Source organism: Cetorhinus maximus, chromosome 11 (genome assembly GCF_964194155.1).
Source record: "Cetorhinus maximus chromosome 11, sCetMax3.hap1.1, whole genome shotgun sequence".
In the NCBI taxonomy this organism is placed as follows: Eukaryota; Metazoa; Chordata; class Chondrichthyes; order Lamniformes; family Cetorhinidae; genus Cetorhinus; species Cetorhinus maximus.
In genome coordinates, this window is record NC_135889.1 from 51,340,290 (window position 1) to 51,357,097 (window position 16,808).

Genomic DNA, 16,808 nt, shown 5'->3' on the forward strand with positions numbered 1-16,808 from the left:
TGACCAGTGGTGGGAATGATCACCCTACAGCCCATATGGAGACGAAACCCGATTTTCACAGTGAAGATATCCTTTACTGTGTTGTGTGACACTGCCACCATTCTAATTGGGTAGATTGAGATCAGATCTAGCAGCTCAAAACTGGGCATCCTTGAGGCACTGTGGGCCATCAGCAGCAGCAGAATTGTACTGCACCACAATCTGTAACCTCATGGCTCAGCATGTATCTCACTCTACCATTACTATAAAACTGGATGACTTGGCATATCCCTTTACCTTTGACATCGAGCTAAGGGAGCGCATGCCAGGAACAGCATCAAGTGTATCTAAAAATGAGATGGCAACGTGGTGAGGCTACACCACAGGATTACAAATGGCGGCAACAGTATGCCACAGAGAGTGCTAAGCAGTTCTGTATCCAACAAATCAGATCAAAACTCTGCAGACCTGCCCTGTCCATTCGTGAATGGTTGTGAACAATTAAGCAACCAAGAGATTCCAAGATCATCCATAGAACCATAGAAAAGTTACAGCGCAGAAAGAGGCGATTCAGCCTGTCAGGTTTGCGCTAGCCAAAAAAAAACTAGCTGCTCATTTTTAATCCCACTTTCCAGCACTTGGTTCGTGGCTTTGCAGATTTCAGCACTTCTAGTGCAGATCCAGGTACCTTTTTTAAATGAGTTGAGCATTTCAGCCTCAATCACCAATTTAGGCAGTGAATTGGTGCCTAATTCACCCTCTGAGGTGAAAGTTTTTCCTCATGTCCCCTCTAATCCTTCTACCAATCACCTTAAACCTATGCCCCTGGTAAGTGACCCCTCAGCTAGGGGAAACAGGTCTTTTCTGCCTACCCTGTCTAGGCCCTTCATAATTTCGTACACCTCAATTAGGTCACGCCTCAACCTTCTCTTTGCTAAGGAAAACAACTCTAGCCTAGCCAATCTTTTCTCATAGCTGCACTTTTGGAATCCAGTACATCAGTTCTAAAGACAATGTTGAGGTGTTTGCAGCCATCTTCGGCCACAAGTGTTGAATGATCCATCTTGGCTTTCGCCTGAGGTCCCCAGCATTACAGATGCCAGTCGCCTTCAGCCGATTTGAGCCACACCACATGATATCAAGAAATGGCAGAGCACACTGGAAACAGTAAAGGCTATGGATCCCGGCAACATCCCAGCTGTAGTGGTGAAGACATTCTCTAGAACAGGCCATGTCGCTATTCAACCTGTTCCAGTACAGATACAGCACTGGCATCTACCAGTCTGTGGAAATTGCCCAGGTATGTCCTGCCCACAAATAATCAGATACATCCAATCCAGCCAGTTACTGTCCCATCAGCCTGCTCTCAATTATTAGCAAAGTGATGAAAGGAGTTGTCAAATGTGCTGTCAAGCGACACTTACTCAGCAACAAGCTGGTCACAGATGTTCAGTTTGGGGTCCAATTGGATTCGGACCTCATTGTAGGGTTGGTCCAAACAGGACCAAAAGAGCTACATTTGAGGGATGAGGTGAGAATGACATTAAGGCAGCATTTGACTGAGCATGGCATCAAAAAGCCTGAGTAAAATACAAGTTAATGGAGAGAAACCTCCACTGGCTGGGAATCATACCTAGCACAAAAGATGGTGTTAGTTGTTAGCCAATTATTTCAATCTAGGACATTGCTGAAGCAGTTCCTCAGGACAGTGTCCTTGGCCCAACCATCTTCAGTTGCTTTGCCAATGAACTTCCCTGCAACATAAGGTCAGAATAGGGATGTTTGCTGATGAATAAACAGTTTTAGCCCCCATTCATAACTACTCACTTAATGAAGCAGTCCATGCCCGCATGCAGGAAGACCTCGACAAAAGTCAGGCTTGGGTTGATGAATGACAAGTCACGCAAGTGCCAGGTAATGATCATCTCCAACAAGAGAGAATCTAGCCATCTCCCAATGACATTCAGTGGCATTGCCATTGCTGAATCCCCCCACCATCAACATCCTGGGGGTTGCTGTTGACCAGAAACTTAACTGGACCAGTTACACAAATGTGGCTACAAAGCAGGTCAGAGGCTGGGAATTCTGAGGCAAGTAACTCACTTCCTGAAAGCCCAAAGCATGTCCACCATCTACCAGGCACAAGTCAGGGGTGTGATGGAATACTCTCCACTTTCCTGGATGAGTACAGCTCTGACAACAGTCAAGTAACTTGACATCATCCAAAACAAAGCAGCCTGCTTGAATGGCACCCATCTACCACCTTAAACATTCACCTCACTTCACCACTGACGCGCAGTGGCAGCAGTGTGTACCATCTACAAGGTGCATTGCAGCAATTCACCAAGGCTCTTTCGATGGAACCTTCCAAATCTGCAACTCCTTCTATCTAGAAGGAAAAGTGCAGCAGACAAATGGGAGCATCACCTCAGAGTTTCCCTCAAGTCATACAGTATCCTGACTTGGAAATAAGCCGCTTGACCTTCATTGTCACGGTGTCAAAATCTTGGAACTACCTCCTTAACAGCACTGTGAATGTACCTACACAATGCAAACTACAGTTCAAGAAGATGACTAACCACTATCTTCTCAAGGAATAGGCAATAAATATTGGTCTTGCCAGTGATGCTTACATCCCATGAATGAATAATTTTAAAAAATTCCTGCGACAGTCAAATATTGCATTCAAAACTGAAAACAATCCGCCATAAGATCAGTCTTTTGTTCCAAATGGTAGATACCTTGATCCAACCCAGTAGATCAACTAACCGAGATCTCTCAGTGAAGAGTGGAGCTAATATTCTGTAATATTGATTTGTTCCATCTCATTTTGATGTCCATGTGCCAACAGGTTCAACATTGATGTCGCCAGCATGAGAGTTAGTCAGTTATGGCTTGTTTGTATTTTGTTTCTCCAGTTTTTCACAAGCTCTTAGAAAATATACCCAGTTAAATCTGCACTTGTTTCCAATTGTGACCTTAGCTTAATTCTTTACAACCTAGTATCTGCAGCAATCAAGGTTCTTTGATTTGTATTGGAAAATACTGGAATAAAGACAGCATTTGTGGAGAGAGAAAAGTAAGGTTAATGCTCCAGGTCTTGTGACCTTTCAAAACATGAGGAAAAGAGCCAGTGAAAAGTTGGTGTGGAGAAAAAGATTGTGTGGCAGAGATAATTAAATGATTGTCATGGTGTAAGACACAGGTAGGCAATGATGATACAAATTAGAGAAATGAAATATGTGTTCAAGACCCAGATGTGTGAATGGCTACAGCAGCATAACTGAGTGGGGTGGGGGGGAGGGAAAGATGGAAATTGAAGTTTGAATGTGGGTTTCTTGTGTGGACAGCTGCACTGCTGTTTGTGTGTTTTAGTTTCTCGAGGTGGTGAATTACAGGTCCTAATTGTAGATGAGGCTTACTTGATTTGGCATTCTAAATGGAGTCCTTGGATTCATCTGGGGCTTTCTCTAAAGCCACATACGTACATAGGAAATGGTAGCAGGAGTAGGCCATTCAGCCTGTCAAGCCTGCTGTGCTATTCAGTAAGATCATGGCTGATCTTCTTATGGCCTCAATTCTACTTTCCTGCCTCCCTCCTATACCTTTTGACTCCCTTGTCAATCAAGAATCTCTCTCACTCAGCCTTGAAAGTATTCAATGACCCTGCCTCCACTGCTCTCTGGGGAAGAGAACTCCACAGGCTCTCTATCCTCAGAAAACATTCTCCTCACTTCCTTGGGAGACTCTCCTCACATAAATGGGAGAGCCCTTATTTTTAAACTGTGTCCCCTAGTTCTACACCCTCCTACAAGAGATCCTTTCAGCATCCACCCTGTCAAGTACCCCCATGATCTTGTTTCAATTAGATCATGTCTCATTCTTCTAAACTCCAATGGATACAGGCCCAGCCTGTCCAACCTTCCCTCATGAGATAGTGTCCCCACCCCCAATCCCAGGTATCAGTCGAATGAACTTTCACTGAACTTCTAATGCATTTATATTCTTTCTTAAATAAGCAGACCAAAACGGTACACAGTACTCCAGATGTGGTCTCTATGCAACTGTAGCAAAACATCCCTTTTATTGCAAGGAGAATGGAATATAATGACAACGTTCTATTTGCCTTCCTAGTCACTTGCTGTACCTGCATACTAACTTTTTGTGATTCATGTACCAGGACACCCAGATCCCTCTGTACCTCAGAATTCTGCAACCTCTCCCCATTTAAATAATATGCTGCCTTTTTACTCTTCCTGCCAAAGTGACAAATTCCCATTTTCTCTCATTACACTCCATATGCCAAATTTTTGCCCACTCACTTAACCTATCCATATCCCTTTACAGACTCCTTATGTCCTCTTCACAACTTACTTTCCAATCGACCTTTGTCATCAGCAAATTTAGCAACCATACATTCGGTCCCATCATCCAAGCCATAAATATAGCTTGTAAATAGTTGAGGCCCCAGCACTGATCCTTGTGCCACTCTGTTCGTTTCATCTTGCCAGCCTGAAAATGACCCATTTATGCTTATTAAGCCCACTCACTGTTTCCTATTAACTAACCAATCCTCTATCCATGCTAATATGTTTTCCCCCTACACTGAGCTCTTATTTTGTGTAGTAACCTTTGATGTGACACCTTGTCAAATGCCTTCTGGAAATCCAAGCACACCACATCCACAGGTTCTCCTTTATCCATGTTGCTTGTTAGTTCCTGAAAGAACTCTAATAAGTTAGTGAAACAGGATTTCCGTTTCACAAAACCATGTTGACTCTCTGTGATTGCATTAAGATTTTCTGTACCCCACTATAACCTCCTTAATGATAGAATCCAGCATTTTCCCAATGACATATTAAGCTATCTGGCCTGTAGCTTCCTGCTTTCTGCCTCCCTCCTATCATGAATAGAGGAGTTACATTCACTATTTCCTAATCTGATGGGATTTTTCCAGAATCTAGTGAACTTTGGAAATTTAAACCTACTATCTCAGCAGCCACTTTTTTAAGGCCCTAAGATGATGTCCATTAGGACCTGGGGACTTGTCAGCTTTTAGTTCAAATAATTTTCTCAGTACTCTTTCTCTGGTGATTGTAATTATTTTAGGCTCCTCCCTCCTTTTCACCTTGATGCACACTTATTTATAGGATGTTATTGTACCCTCTGCAGTGAAGACAAAATATCTGATCAATTCATCCACCATTTCCTTATTTTCCATTATTAGTTCCCCAGACCCACTCTGTAGAGGACCAACATTCACTTTACCTTTTTCCTTTCTAATTACCTGTAGAAACTCTTAATATATGATTTTCTAGCTAGCTTTCTCTAATTTCTCCCTCATTTTTTTATCCATTCTTTGCTTTTAATATTCTGCCTAGTCTTCTAATCTGCCACTAATCTTCGCAGAATTGTACTTTTTCTTTCAATTTAATACTATCTTTAACTTCCTTAGTTAGCCACAGATGGTATGTCCTTCCTCTAGAGTCTTTCTTCCTCACTGGAATGTATCTTTGCTGAGTGTTCTGAAATAACTCCTTAAATGTCTGCTACTGCATCACTACTGACTTATCCCTTAACCTAATTTCCCAGGTCACTTTAGCCAGCTCTGACTTCATATCCTCATAATTGTCCTTTTTTAAGTTCAAAACACTAGTCTAAGACCCACTCTTCTTTCCCTCTAACTGAATGTGAAATTCAATCATGTCATGATCACTGCTCCCTAGGGAAACCTTTTACTATAAGATCATTAGTTAATCTGGTCTCGTTGCACATTACCAGATCCAGATTAGCCTGCTCTCTGGTTGGCTTTAGCACCTGCTGCTCTAAGAAACTATCCCAAAAACACAATATAAACTCATCTTCCAGGCTACCTTTGCCAATCTGATTATCCCAATCTATGTATATATATTTAAAATCACCCATGTTTATCACCATACCTTTCTCACAAGCCCCCATCCTCCTTGTATACCCCATCCTATATTGTGGCTACTGTTGGAGGACTATAAAATACTTCCACAAGTGGCTTCATACCTTTACTATTTCTTACCTCTATCCAGACTGATTCTACATCTTGATCTTTAAAACTAAGGTTATCTCTCTCTATTGTGCTAATATCATCCTTAATTAGCAGAGCTATTTACCACCTTTTCCTAGCTTCCTGTCCTATCTAAATGTCATGCATCCTTGAATATTCAGATCTCAGTCTTTGTCACCTTGTATCCATGTCTCTAATGGCTGTCGGATTATAAATATTTATTTCTATTTGAGCTGTCAATTCACCTTTTTTTAACACATGCTGTGCGTATTTAGATACAGAGCCTTTAACTGTCTTTTTACCATTTTTGCAATCTCTGGCCTTACCTGCTGGTGCACTCTTAAGTTTGCATGTTCTGTCCCTCCCTTCCTTGCTTTGATTATCACTTCTCTTATTGCTACCTTGCTCTCTTGTCTTGTCTTCTCTATTTAATTGATCACATCTTTCCACAATTGATCCCTTGCCCCCACTATTTACTTTAAAATTCTCTCCATCCCCCCTTGTTATACAACTTGCCAGAACACTGGCCTCAGCACGGTTCAGGTGAAGACCGCCCCAATGGTACAGCTCCCATTATCCCCTGTATTGGTGGCAGTACACCATGAATCAAAACCCATTTCTCTCACGCCCGTCTTTGTGCCATGCTTTCAACTCCCTAATCTTATTTACTGACACCAATTTATCATGGCTTAGATAATCCAGAGATTGTTACCTTTTTGAGGCTTTGTTTCTTAATTTGGCCCCTAGCTACTGATGCTCCTTAATCAGAACCTCTTCCCTAGCCTTACCTATGTGGATCACAACCACTGGATCCTCCCCCTCCCACTGCAAGTTGCCCTCCAGCCCAGAGCAGATGACCCAAACCCTACCTCCTGCCAGGCAAAACACAGCCTTCTGGACTCAAATTCTATGCTGCAGAGTCTATCCCCCGACTAAACTGTCCCCTCATACCACTATAACCCTCTTTACTCCCCCGCTTGAATGGCCTCCTGTACCATGGTGACATGGTCATCCATAGTGGTTGCAAGCACACCGAACCTGTTGGACAATTGCAAAGGCTGAGGCTCCTCCACTCCCACCTTCTGATTCCCCATACCTGCTTCACTCTCAGTCACACCTTCCTGTCCCTGACCAAATCAGAAGACCCTATCCTAATGGGTGTTACTGCCTTCTGGTACAGTTTCACCTCCCTCCCTCCCTGATGTGTCAGTGTCTGCAACTCGACCTCCAGCTCAGTGACCCTGAACCTTCTCGAGCCCCAGACACTTGCAGATGTGTTTTCTCTGGATCACGCTGCTGTCCAAGAGCCCCATATTCTGCAGTCGCAACACATCACCTGCCCTGCCATCTTTATACTGAGTTAGTTCATTATTTTTCTTAATTTATAATAATAAACACTGCTGCTCCCAATAACCTTCACTGCTGATAGTAAACCATACTGCAACTAATAAAACCTTACAATTACTAATAAATTGAGCTCTGAAGATAAACAAATAAAATATTTGCAACCAATCACATATCTGTTTTCCTGTGAATTCACATCTTGGTTTTGTATTAGGCAACAAGTTATCACCTAACTTTATCACTAGCTAGGCAAGCCAGAACTGAAACATTATTCCCCGCTGCTTTTCTGTGATTTCTTGTGGAGCCCCAAGTTATGTCTCCTGTGCAGAATAGGTTGCTCTTTTTTTATCGTGCAATGACCCAGTGCACTTCAGTACCTATGTAGCAGACAGCTAAATGATAGAGTACCTCTACCATTTTGTAGTGAAGAAGGCCAGTGAGAAAGCTTGTGATTGTCCATAGGTTGCATGGTCGTTTTACCAGCAACTGTCAGTCATATCTTAATTGATACCACATGCAAGGCTGTTATACAGAGCAGTTCTTGCACATTTGCTAAGTATTATCTATATTTAACTGTAGCATGTAACAGTTTTCTTGGCAAATTATTACTGAAACTGGTGTTATGCTTGCCATTTATGCTTGATCTGCAGGTGGCTCTTTTCACTTCTAATTTTCTGTTACTGTGATATACCCCTAAGGAAAATGCACGTCTAATTTTGTATTACTGTGATATATCCCTCTAGAAAATGCACAATGTTGAAGATAGATTACATGTCTAGTAGGATTATCTTCATGTGCTGTGCATCCTTCACCCCCATTCATCCATTCCCAAAAACTTTTTAAGGTATACTTTTAGGTTTGTGAGTTATTGATTTCTGGTCAAAACAGATTAGCACCGTGGCTCAGGTCCCAATGCTTTCCATGTCACCATAGTAAGAGGTGAAATCTGATGTGTCAAGATTACATTTTAATATGCATGCTTCACATGTAGTTTCCCACAATTTCATCAAGCTGGGCTCTGTTCTCAGTGTGTGAAAGATACATATTACTTGAGAAGTGGAAAATGGTTTACTAGGTAAGTAATTTATCTTTCTAATGAATGTGTTGTAGTCATGCTTACAATCACGATCATACTCTAACTCGAAAATACTTTAACTTTTGTACATTGTAAAAGTTAAAATAACGCTTCCCTTAAAAGGAATAACTCTGTAGGAATCCTCACTTTCAACGGGCAGCCTCGCTTGCCTGACGTGCATATTAAAATTTCAGTTGAAACTGCTTTTCTAACCATTAATTTTAATTGCAAAAATCATGGACAGTGTGTGACTCCCTTCTGGCTGTGCAGATTTTAAAGTCACTGATAGAATGTTTACAGTGGAGCACGAGTCCCACATGCAGGCCAATGTCAGATATGAAAAACAGAAGGCTACTTTCCTACTATAATAAGCTTAAGTGGTAGCATCAAACAGATTCTAATGACCTAAGTTTTTTTTTCAAAGAAGTGAATTCTGTAAGCAATTTCCTCCCACCTCTAACTTGGAGAAGTAAATAATTATATTTTAGCAATACTGAATATTTTCATGCAATTTTTCCATTCTAGAATCTTTCCGTGTGTCCAGAAGATGAATCCATCATTATGTCTTCCTTTGTGAACACTATGACTTCCTTAAGTGTAAAGCAAGGTGAACCAATCATTCCTTTTGATTCATATTAGCAGATACTTCAATATTTTGTCTACTTTGAGACTGAATTATGAAAAAAAGTAAATTTATGCTTGATAATGAAATGCTGTTTTTCCTGTGTAAAGTCAAAACATTTTTTTTGCATAATATAGTTGAAGATGGAGAAGTATTTGATTTCCGAGGAATGAGACTGGACTGGTTTAGACTGCAGGTAAGAACCGACTAATCTTATTTGTTGACAATGTTGAAACAGCATGTTAATATGTGTACTCAAATGAAAGCTGTGGAACTAATAAAATATTTGTCAGGAAAATCTTCTTGTTTCCTTTTCCCTCTCCGGAATTAGAAAGCATTATCATTGGTGTGAACTGTTTGTTACAGTCAAAACAAAAATATAATTTGGCTAACTAAGAAATCAATTTATACCTATTAGTATATTTTTAGGAACTTGAAGATTTGTCTTGTAATTTTCCATCTGTTTGAGGATCTCTACATACATTCTCAGCTCAGGTAACTTGTAAGCAAAATTAAAGCCCATGATATTGCATGGACAATAAAGCTGAAGTGGTTTTAACTTTTTGCAGTCCAAATTTTTAAATCCACTTTTTCCCCTCCCAGGAGAGACTGCAGGACTGTTAATGGATAGGTGTAGCCCCTCTAGTATTGAGGGTCATGACACTTAAATGTTACATAACTGATTGGAACAGGCTCAGTGGACCAACTGGTCTTTTTCTGTCTGCCTCTTTCCTATATTTGTATACGCCATGAGGAGACTCTGTTGGAAATGCAGCAATAGAGAATAATTGGGGCAGTATGCTACGGACTTGAACAATGATGCATTTGCTATCTTTTTTTAGTAAGTAAATGATTTAGACAAGGGTTTATAAATTCCACCGATAGTACAACAGATCAAATAAACTGAATTATTAACAAAACACAATTTATGCCAAGAAATCACAAACCATCACAGTTGATATTAGATTCATATAATCATAGAATGGTTACAGTACAGAAGGGGGCCATTTGGCCATCATGCCCTTTCTGGCTAACTGCAAGAGCAACTCTCTTGGTCCTACTTCCCTGCTTTTTCCCCTACGTTCCTGCATGTTTTTTCTCTTCAGATAATTAGCCAGTTCTCGTCTGAAGACCTCACCTGAGCCTGCCTCCACCTCACACTCAGGTAGTGCATTCCAGATCCTAACCACTAGCGTAAAAACGTTTTTCCTCCTAACACTTGCTTCTTTTGTCAGTCAGCTTAAATCAATGTCCTCTGGTTCTGGATCCTTCCATCAACAGGGATACTCCCCAACTATACTCCAGACCACTCGTGGTTTTGAACACCTCTGTTAAATTTCTACTTAATCTTCTTTAAGGAGAACAGTCCCAGCTTCTCCAATCTATCTACATAGTTGAAATTCCTCAGCCCTTGAACCATTCTCGTAATTGTTTCCGCACCTCTCTAATGTCTTCACATCCTTCCTGAAGTGTGGCGTCCAGAACTGGGTGCAGTACTCAGTTGAGACTGAACCAGTGTTTTATACAGGTTTATTGTAATTCCTTGTTTTTGTACTCTGTCCCTATTTGAAAAGCCTGACATCCAATATGCTTATTCAATGCTTTCTCAACCTGCCCTGCTATCTTCAATTACTTTACGCCCATATACAACCAGGTCACTGTGCACCTGCACCCACTTTAGAATTGCATCTTTTTATGTTGTCTCTCCTCATTCTTCCTACTAAAATGAATTGCTTCACACCTCTCTGCATTAATTTTCATCAGCCACTTGTGTGCCTATTCCACCGCCCCGTCTATGACCTCCTTGAAGGCTAACACTATCCCCTTCACAGTTCACAATATTTCTAAAGTTTTGTGTCATTTGCACATTTTGAAATTGCAACTTATGCACGCAAGTATGGGTCATTAAGATATATCAAGGAAAGCAGAGATCCGAACACTGAACCTTGGAGAACCCCACTATGTACCCTCCCCAAGCCCGAAGAACAACCGTTCACAGCTACTGCCTGTTTCCTGTTGCTCAGCCAATTCTCTGTGCACCTTGGTTTTCCTCTCTGATAATACCTCCTGGTTCCCACACTTCTGCCGAGTTAGTTTCAACCCTTCCCATAAGCACTAGCAAATCGCTCGCCAAGGCCATTGCTCCTGGCTCTGTTCAGGCGCAACCCATTCAGCCTTTACAAATCCCATCTCTCCCAGACCAGTCCCAATGTCCCTGGAATTGAAAGCCCTCCTTCCTGCACCATCTCTCCAATTAGACATTCATTTGCTCTATTCTCTTACTTCTATACTCACTTGCATGTGGTACTGGGAGCAATTGAAGATTACTACCTTTGAGTTCCTGCTGGTTACTTTCTTTTCTAGCTTCCTAAACTCTCCCTAAACATTCCCTCTCTCTAACTATACTGGTGCTGATATAGGCCAAGACCACTGGCTGTCCACCCTCCCCACTTCAGAGTGTTCTGCAGCTGTTCATGGCACCAGGGAGGCAACATACTACCTAGATCCACACCTGCAACCGCAGAAATTCCTGTCTATTCTCCTGACTATGAAATTACCTATCACTGTTGTTTTTCCATTATTCCCCTGCGCCCACCCCCGCCTTTAAAGCTGAGCCAGTCGTGGCACCATAGATTAGGCTGCACAACCCAGAAGAATCATCACGCTCGCAAGTATTCAGAAGAGAACACTAGTTGGAGAGTGCGATGCACTCATGGTATTCCTGCACTACCTGCCTGAACCTTCTTGACTGCCTGGCGGTCATACATTCCTTCTCTGCCTACATACCCTTAAGCTGTGGGGTGACCAGATCTAAAAATGTGTTATCCACAAAACACTGAACCTCGTGGATGCGCCACAGTGATATCAGTTGCTGCTCAAGCTCCGAAACCCATGATGTGTCATGGAGTTCCCATAAGGAACAGGAAGCACACTCCATGCCTCTGTTAGATTTTTAAACTTACTGCTTAAATCAAGAAAACACTCACCAGCTACTCACCAATCAGCTGTGTCTCCTGTGCTGATGCCACTTTATTTTATATCGACGTTAACTGAAATGTTTTCCTTAACTCTAAAATCTAAGGCTTTTAGATAATAAATTTACTGAAAAATTCAGACTACTTTAGTTTTACTGAGCCCTATTAATTTTTCACTTTATCCCTTAGGGGCTAGTTGATTTAATTGAGCATAAATTTCTTCACAATTTGGATCCAGTAGCTTTACAACATTCTATAAATACTGTTCTACTTGATCATATTTTTTCACACTATTGGATGATCTTGTACCCTGGTTACAACCATCTGATTTTAATAAAATAAGACCCAATATTCGATTTGTGATCTAGAATACTGTAGACCACTGCTGGTACACATTTTGTTCATAATATGAAGCAAGAGACTTCAAGTGCTGGAAACCTGGAAAAGATAGAAAATTATGCCAATAAACATTAAGTCCATTATCATTTGTAAAGAGAAAAAGTCGATTGATGTTTTGTCAGAATTCTGGTTAAAAATCCATACTCATTTATAGATGGTTACAGACCTGGTGAGTACTTGCAACATTTGCTTTTATTTTGGGGTTCATGAGTAGCTTGGTTTTCCTTTGAGTGGCACAGTGGTTGCAGTTATTGATGTATTTCCACTGATATTTAGTTCTAACAATACCTTAACATCTAGGTTATGCATTTCTTATCTGTTTTGCATATATTAAATTTGTAATGGTGTATCTGTAATTTAGTGTTTTATACTGTATTTGTTTAGTGTAATCCTCTGGAATTGGAGTTTAAACTTTACACCTATGGCTACCTTTTTAGCCACAGAGCAGAAAGGTCCTACCTAGTTTGTACTGAGAGCTTAACTTGGGCATTATAGCCACTTAGGCACTATAATTGACATGCTAGCTCACTTGAGCCAGAATAGGTCAAATCTTACTCCCCAACAGTCTAAAAACTTGCTGACATGGCCTAGTTTCACACATACTAACTTGATTTGAGATTGCTGATGAAATAATGGAGAGAGTTCATGAAAACAGTGCAGTTGGCATGCATTTGGACTTTCAAGAGGCACTTGATTAAGTTTTTTTTATTTAATCATGGAATGTAGCTGTCACTAGCAAGGCCAGCATTTATCTTCCCCCCCACCCCTTCCCCCTTCCCCAACTTGCCCTAGGGAATGTGGTGATGAGCTGCCTTAGTGCCTTATTCAGCCATTTCACAGGGTAGTTAAGAGTCAACCAAATTGATGTGGATCTGGATCATTAAAAAAAACAGATTGGGTAAAGATAGCATGGTTTCCTTCCCTCTAAAGGAAGTTAGTGAATCAGTTGGGCTTTACTCTCTCCATTATTTCATCAACAATCTCAAATCAAGTTAGTATGTGTGAAACTAGGCCATGTCAGCAAGTTTTTAGACTGTTGGGGAGTAGGGTTTGACCTATTCTGGCTCAAGTGAGCTGGCATGTCAATTATAGTGCCTAACTGGCTATAATGCCCAAGTTAAGCGCTCAGTGCAAACTAGGTAGGACCTTTCTGCTCTGTGGTTAAAAAGGTAGCCATAGGTGTAAGGTTTAAATTCCAATTCCAGAGGATTATACTAAACAAATAAGGTATAAAATACTAAATTACAGATACACCATTACAAATTTTATATATTACAACAATCTGATAGCTTCATGATCATTATTTCTTGTACTAGCTTTTTTTTGAAGATTTATTTAATTGAATTTAAATTCACACGAACTGCCATGCTGGAATTTAAACTCCAATCTCAGGATTGGTAGCTCAGGGTTCTGGATGACTAGCCCAGTAACATAACCACTATGCTACTGTACTCATAAAGAGCCACATAATAGACTTGTATATGGGGTTAAAGCAGCAGTGGCTGTGTGGATACAAAATTGGCTAAAGGGCAGAATGCAGTGGGTAGCGTTGCACAGTTGTTTTTCAGACTAGAAGGAAGTGTGCAGTGATGTCCCCGAGGAGTGGATGTTGAGACCCCTGCTGTTCTTAACATATATTTATGTGGCATGCACTGTACAGTTTCAAAGTTAGCAGATGATGGAGAAAGACTGCAGAATGTTGTGTTACAGTTTTGTGTTCTGGGCGTCCTTGTACATGAATCGCAAAGTTATCATGCAAGTACAATAAGTAATTATCGCAAGGGGGTTGGCATATAAAAGTAGGGAGGACTTGCTACAACTGTACAGGACTTTGGTAAGACTGCACTTATAATACTGCGTACGGTTTTGGTCGTCATACTTAAGGGATATACTTTCATTGGAAGCAATTTAAAAAAAGGTTCACTAGGCTGGTTCCTGGGATGAAAGGAGTTGGAGTTTAGAGATAGAGTAGGCAGCAGCCAGGAGCAGAGATGCTTATCAAACAGGTATTGGAGTTGCAGGACAGTATTTTACTGCTTCTGCTTCTTGTAAGGTATATAAATAATACTTCCAAAAAAAAAATTCAAGGAAGCAAAATTGAAACTTGACCCATGCCAAAATCAATTTTCAATATAGCTGTGCAGAAAGTTGGATGCTTTTGTTTGCGTAACAGCAGTGACATCTCAGTTTCTAAAAGAACTCAAAAATTTGAAGAACCAGCATAGTAAACATTGAACAAGTTATGTGGGATAACCATATTGAGGATTTCAGATGCTAAACTATGACAGCAATGTTCATGAGTCTTTAATTATTAAGACCTTAGAAGAACCATGAAATTGTAATGTTCAGAAAAATAAATTTCCAGTTTGCAGCTTCTAATTATATATTAAAAAATATTCAACCTATTTCCACCACTGGAAATAATGTCTCATATCAGCATTATTGAAAAAAATTTGCCACAAGAACAAAAAAGCTTTCTAGCGGAGTGATGTCATTGGTTCGCATATGTGCAGAAATCCAGTGCACATGCGCACATTGGTGTCAGTGGCCATACCACATTGGCGGGAGACACGGTGGCCGATGCCTTGAAGTGTAGAAGCAGATTTAATAATTATTAATAAGGAAATGAACAGATACTTGGCGGGAAGCTTATGGGAAAAGAGCAGTGGACTGAAACTATTCGGATAGCTCTTTCAAAGAACCAGCACAGGCACGATGAGATGAATGAGCCTTCTATGCAAAATCATTCTGGACTCTGTGACATAAAGAATGGCCTCTTGATGAAGCCCTGAAGGTAGTTTGTGGAACTATACCTCAGCAAGTTCAACATGCTCAGGGAGAAGGGAGGTAAACATTGGCTGTAGAATTTTTAAAAGTTTTTTAAAATCTACATAATATATTTGATCCAAAAAATACTTATTTTGTTTGCAGGCATATACCAGTGTTTCCAAGGCTTCTCTTAATTTGTCAGATCACAAGGAGCTAGGAAAAATGATGAATACTATTATTTTTCACACAAAAATGGTAGATTCTTTGGTTGAAATGCTGGTGGAAACTTCAGATCTCTCTATCTTCTGGTGAGTGTTTATTCTGTTTCTCATTCCCAGGATTAAGAGCTTTTTTTTAATGCATTCAAGTAGGAACAGCAGAAAACATTTTAACAAAGAATTATCATACCTATGTTTTAAGGCTTTTACTTGAGTGGGCTGATTTTAGATATCCACAAGAGTCTACAGGAACTGTTGCTTTTGAGCAGAAAAACTTTGTACTTGTTCTCCTCGACTTCAAACTTCTATATTTTGGTAGATGCTTGACAAAGCACGTAGTCTTTGCTTTTGTATGTAGGACTTGAAATTTTCCAATAAGAGCTAGATAAATAAATGTAGATGCTTATTTGTATAGTGTTAGGCTTGGCTCAATACTAGCAATCCCTTATGAATCAGAAGGTTGTGGTATGAAACCCCATCCAGAGACTTGAAAACACAATCTAGACTGACACCTCAGTGCAGTACTGAGAGAGTGCTGTGCAGAAATCTCAACTTTAGGATGAGACATTAAATGATACCATAGCAGCAGTCAGAGGCATTACAGTTGTTGTTTAGGTGTTCCCCTCCCACTCTTTCTCCCCACCACCACCCCAGCAATGTCACAGAAACTGATTTCCTGGTCATTTACCTCATTGCTGTTTATGGGGATTCAAGCACAGGAGCATCACTTAATGTAGCAACCATTAGCAGCCATTGATTGCTCTTTTTTAAATGATAAAGCTAACTCAGAAAATTTATCTTTATGTAGTTTTCCTGTATACTTATGTTTCTCACCATGGTTTGCTCCATGGTGTCTGCAAATATGTTCTTTCATCACAGCTACCTGTTGTTTATAAATTAAGTATGTGGGCTTTCCATTCCTGTCCACAAAGAAGTTCATGTGAATGCTCTGCCAATTTACCTATTTGGCATTGCATGTGTTCAAAATTACAAACTACACAATTCAAGAGGGGGAGCAAAAAATTGACAGTGAAGGCCATTGACATAGCTTCTAAAGAAATTATTTTTGTTTAAATAAAAGCTGGATTTTCTTTTCTAAGGTACTGAGGCTGTCTGTAATCGTTTTTCTTGAGTGAATCAGTAGCATGGGCTTGGCTGAGGCTGAATAACGTTTATTCAGAAGTAAATCATTGAATTGTTCAATTTATTATCCCGTTGCTAAAATACATTAGAAATAAAATCATCGCAGTGGATTTGGACATGGGCACATCTGCCTCTCCCAAGATTTTATGGATTTGTATCATTAAAATCCCTGCCAACAGGACAATCTCACTCTTCAATCCCATCTTTCAGCTGTTCTCCTTTTGTCAGATCCTACATCGTGAAGCCA

General features: G+C 40.4%; 1 protein-coding gene across 2 annotated transcripts in view; it reads left to right on the forward strand.

Annotated features, from left to right (window-relative positions):
- nckap1 (NCK-associated protein 1) overlaps positions 1-16,808 on the forward strand; it is a 210,791-nt gene that overhangs the window by 102,157 nt on the left and 91,826 nt on the right. For both annotated transcript variants that reach the window (XM_078551916.1, XM_078551917.1), the window contains exons 14-16: positions 8,961-9,042; positions 9,195-9,253; positions 15,363-15,508. In XM_078551916.1, coding sequence (XP_078408042.1) covers positions 8,961-9,042; positions 9,195-9,253; positions 15,363-15,508 — 287 coding nt within the window. The remainder of the gene's footprint in view (positions 1-8,960; positions 9,043-9,194; positions 9,254-15,362; positions 15,509-16,808) is intronic.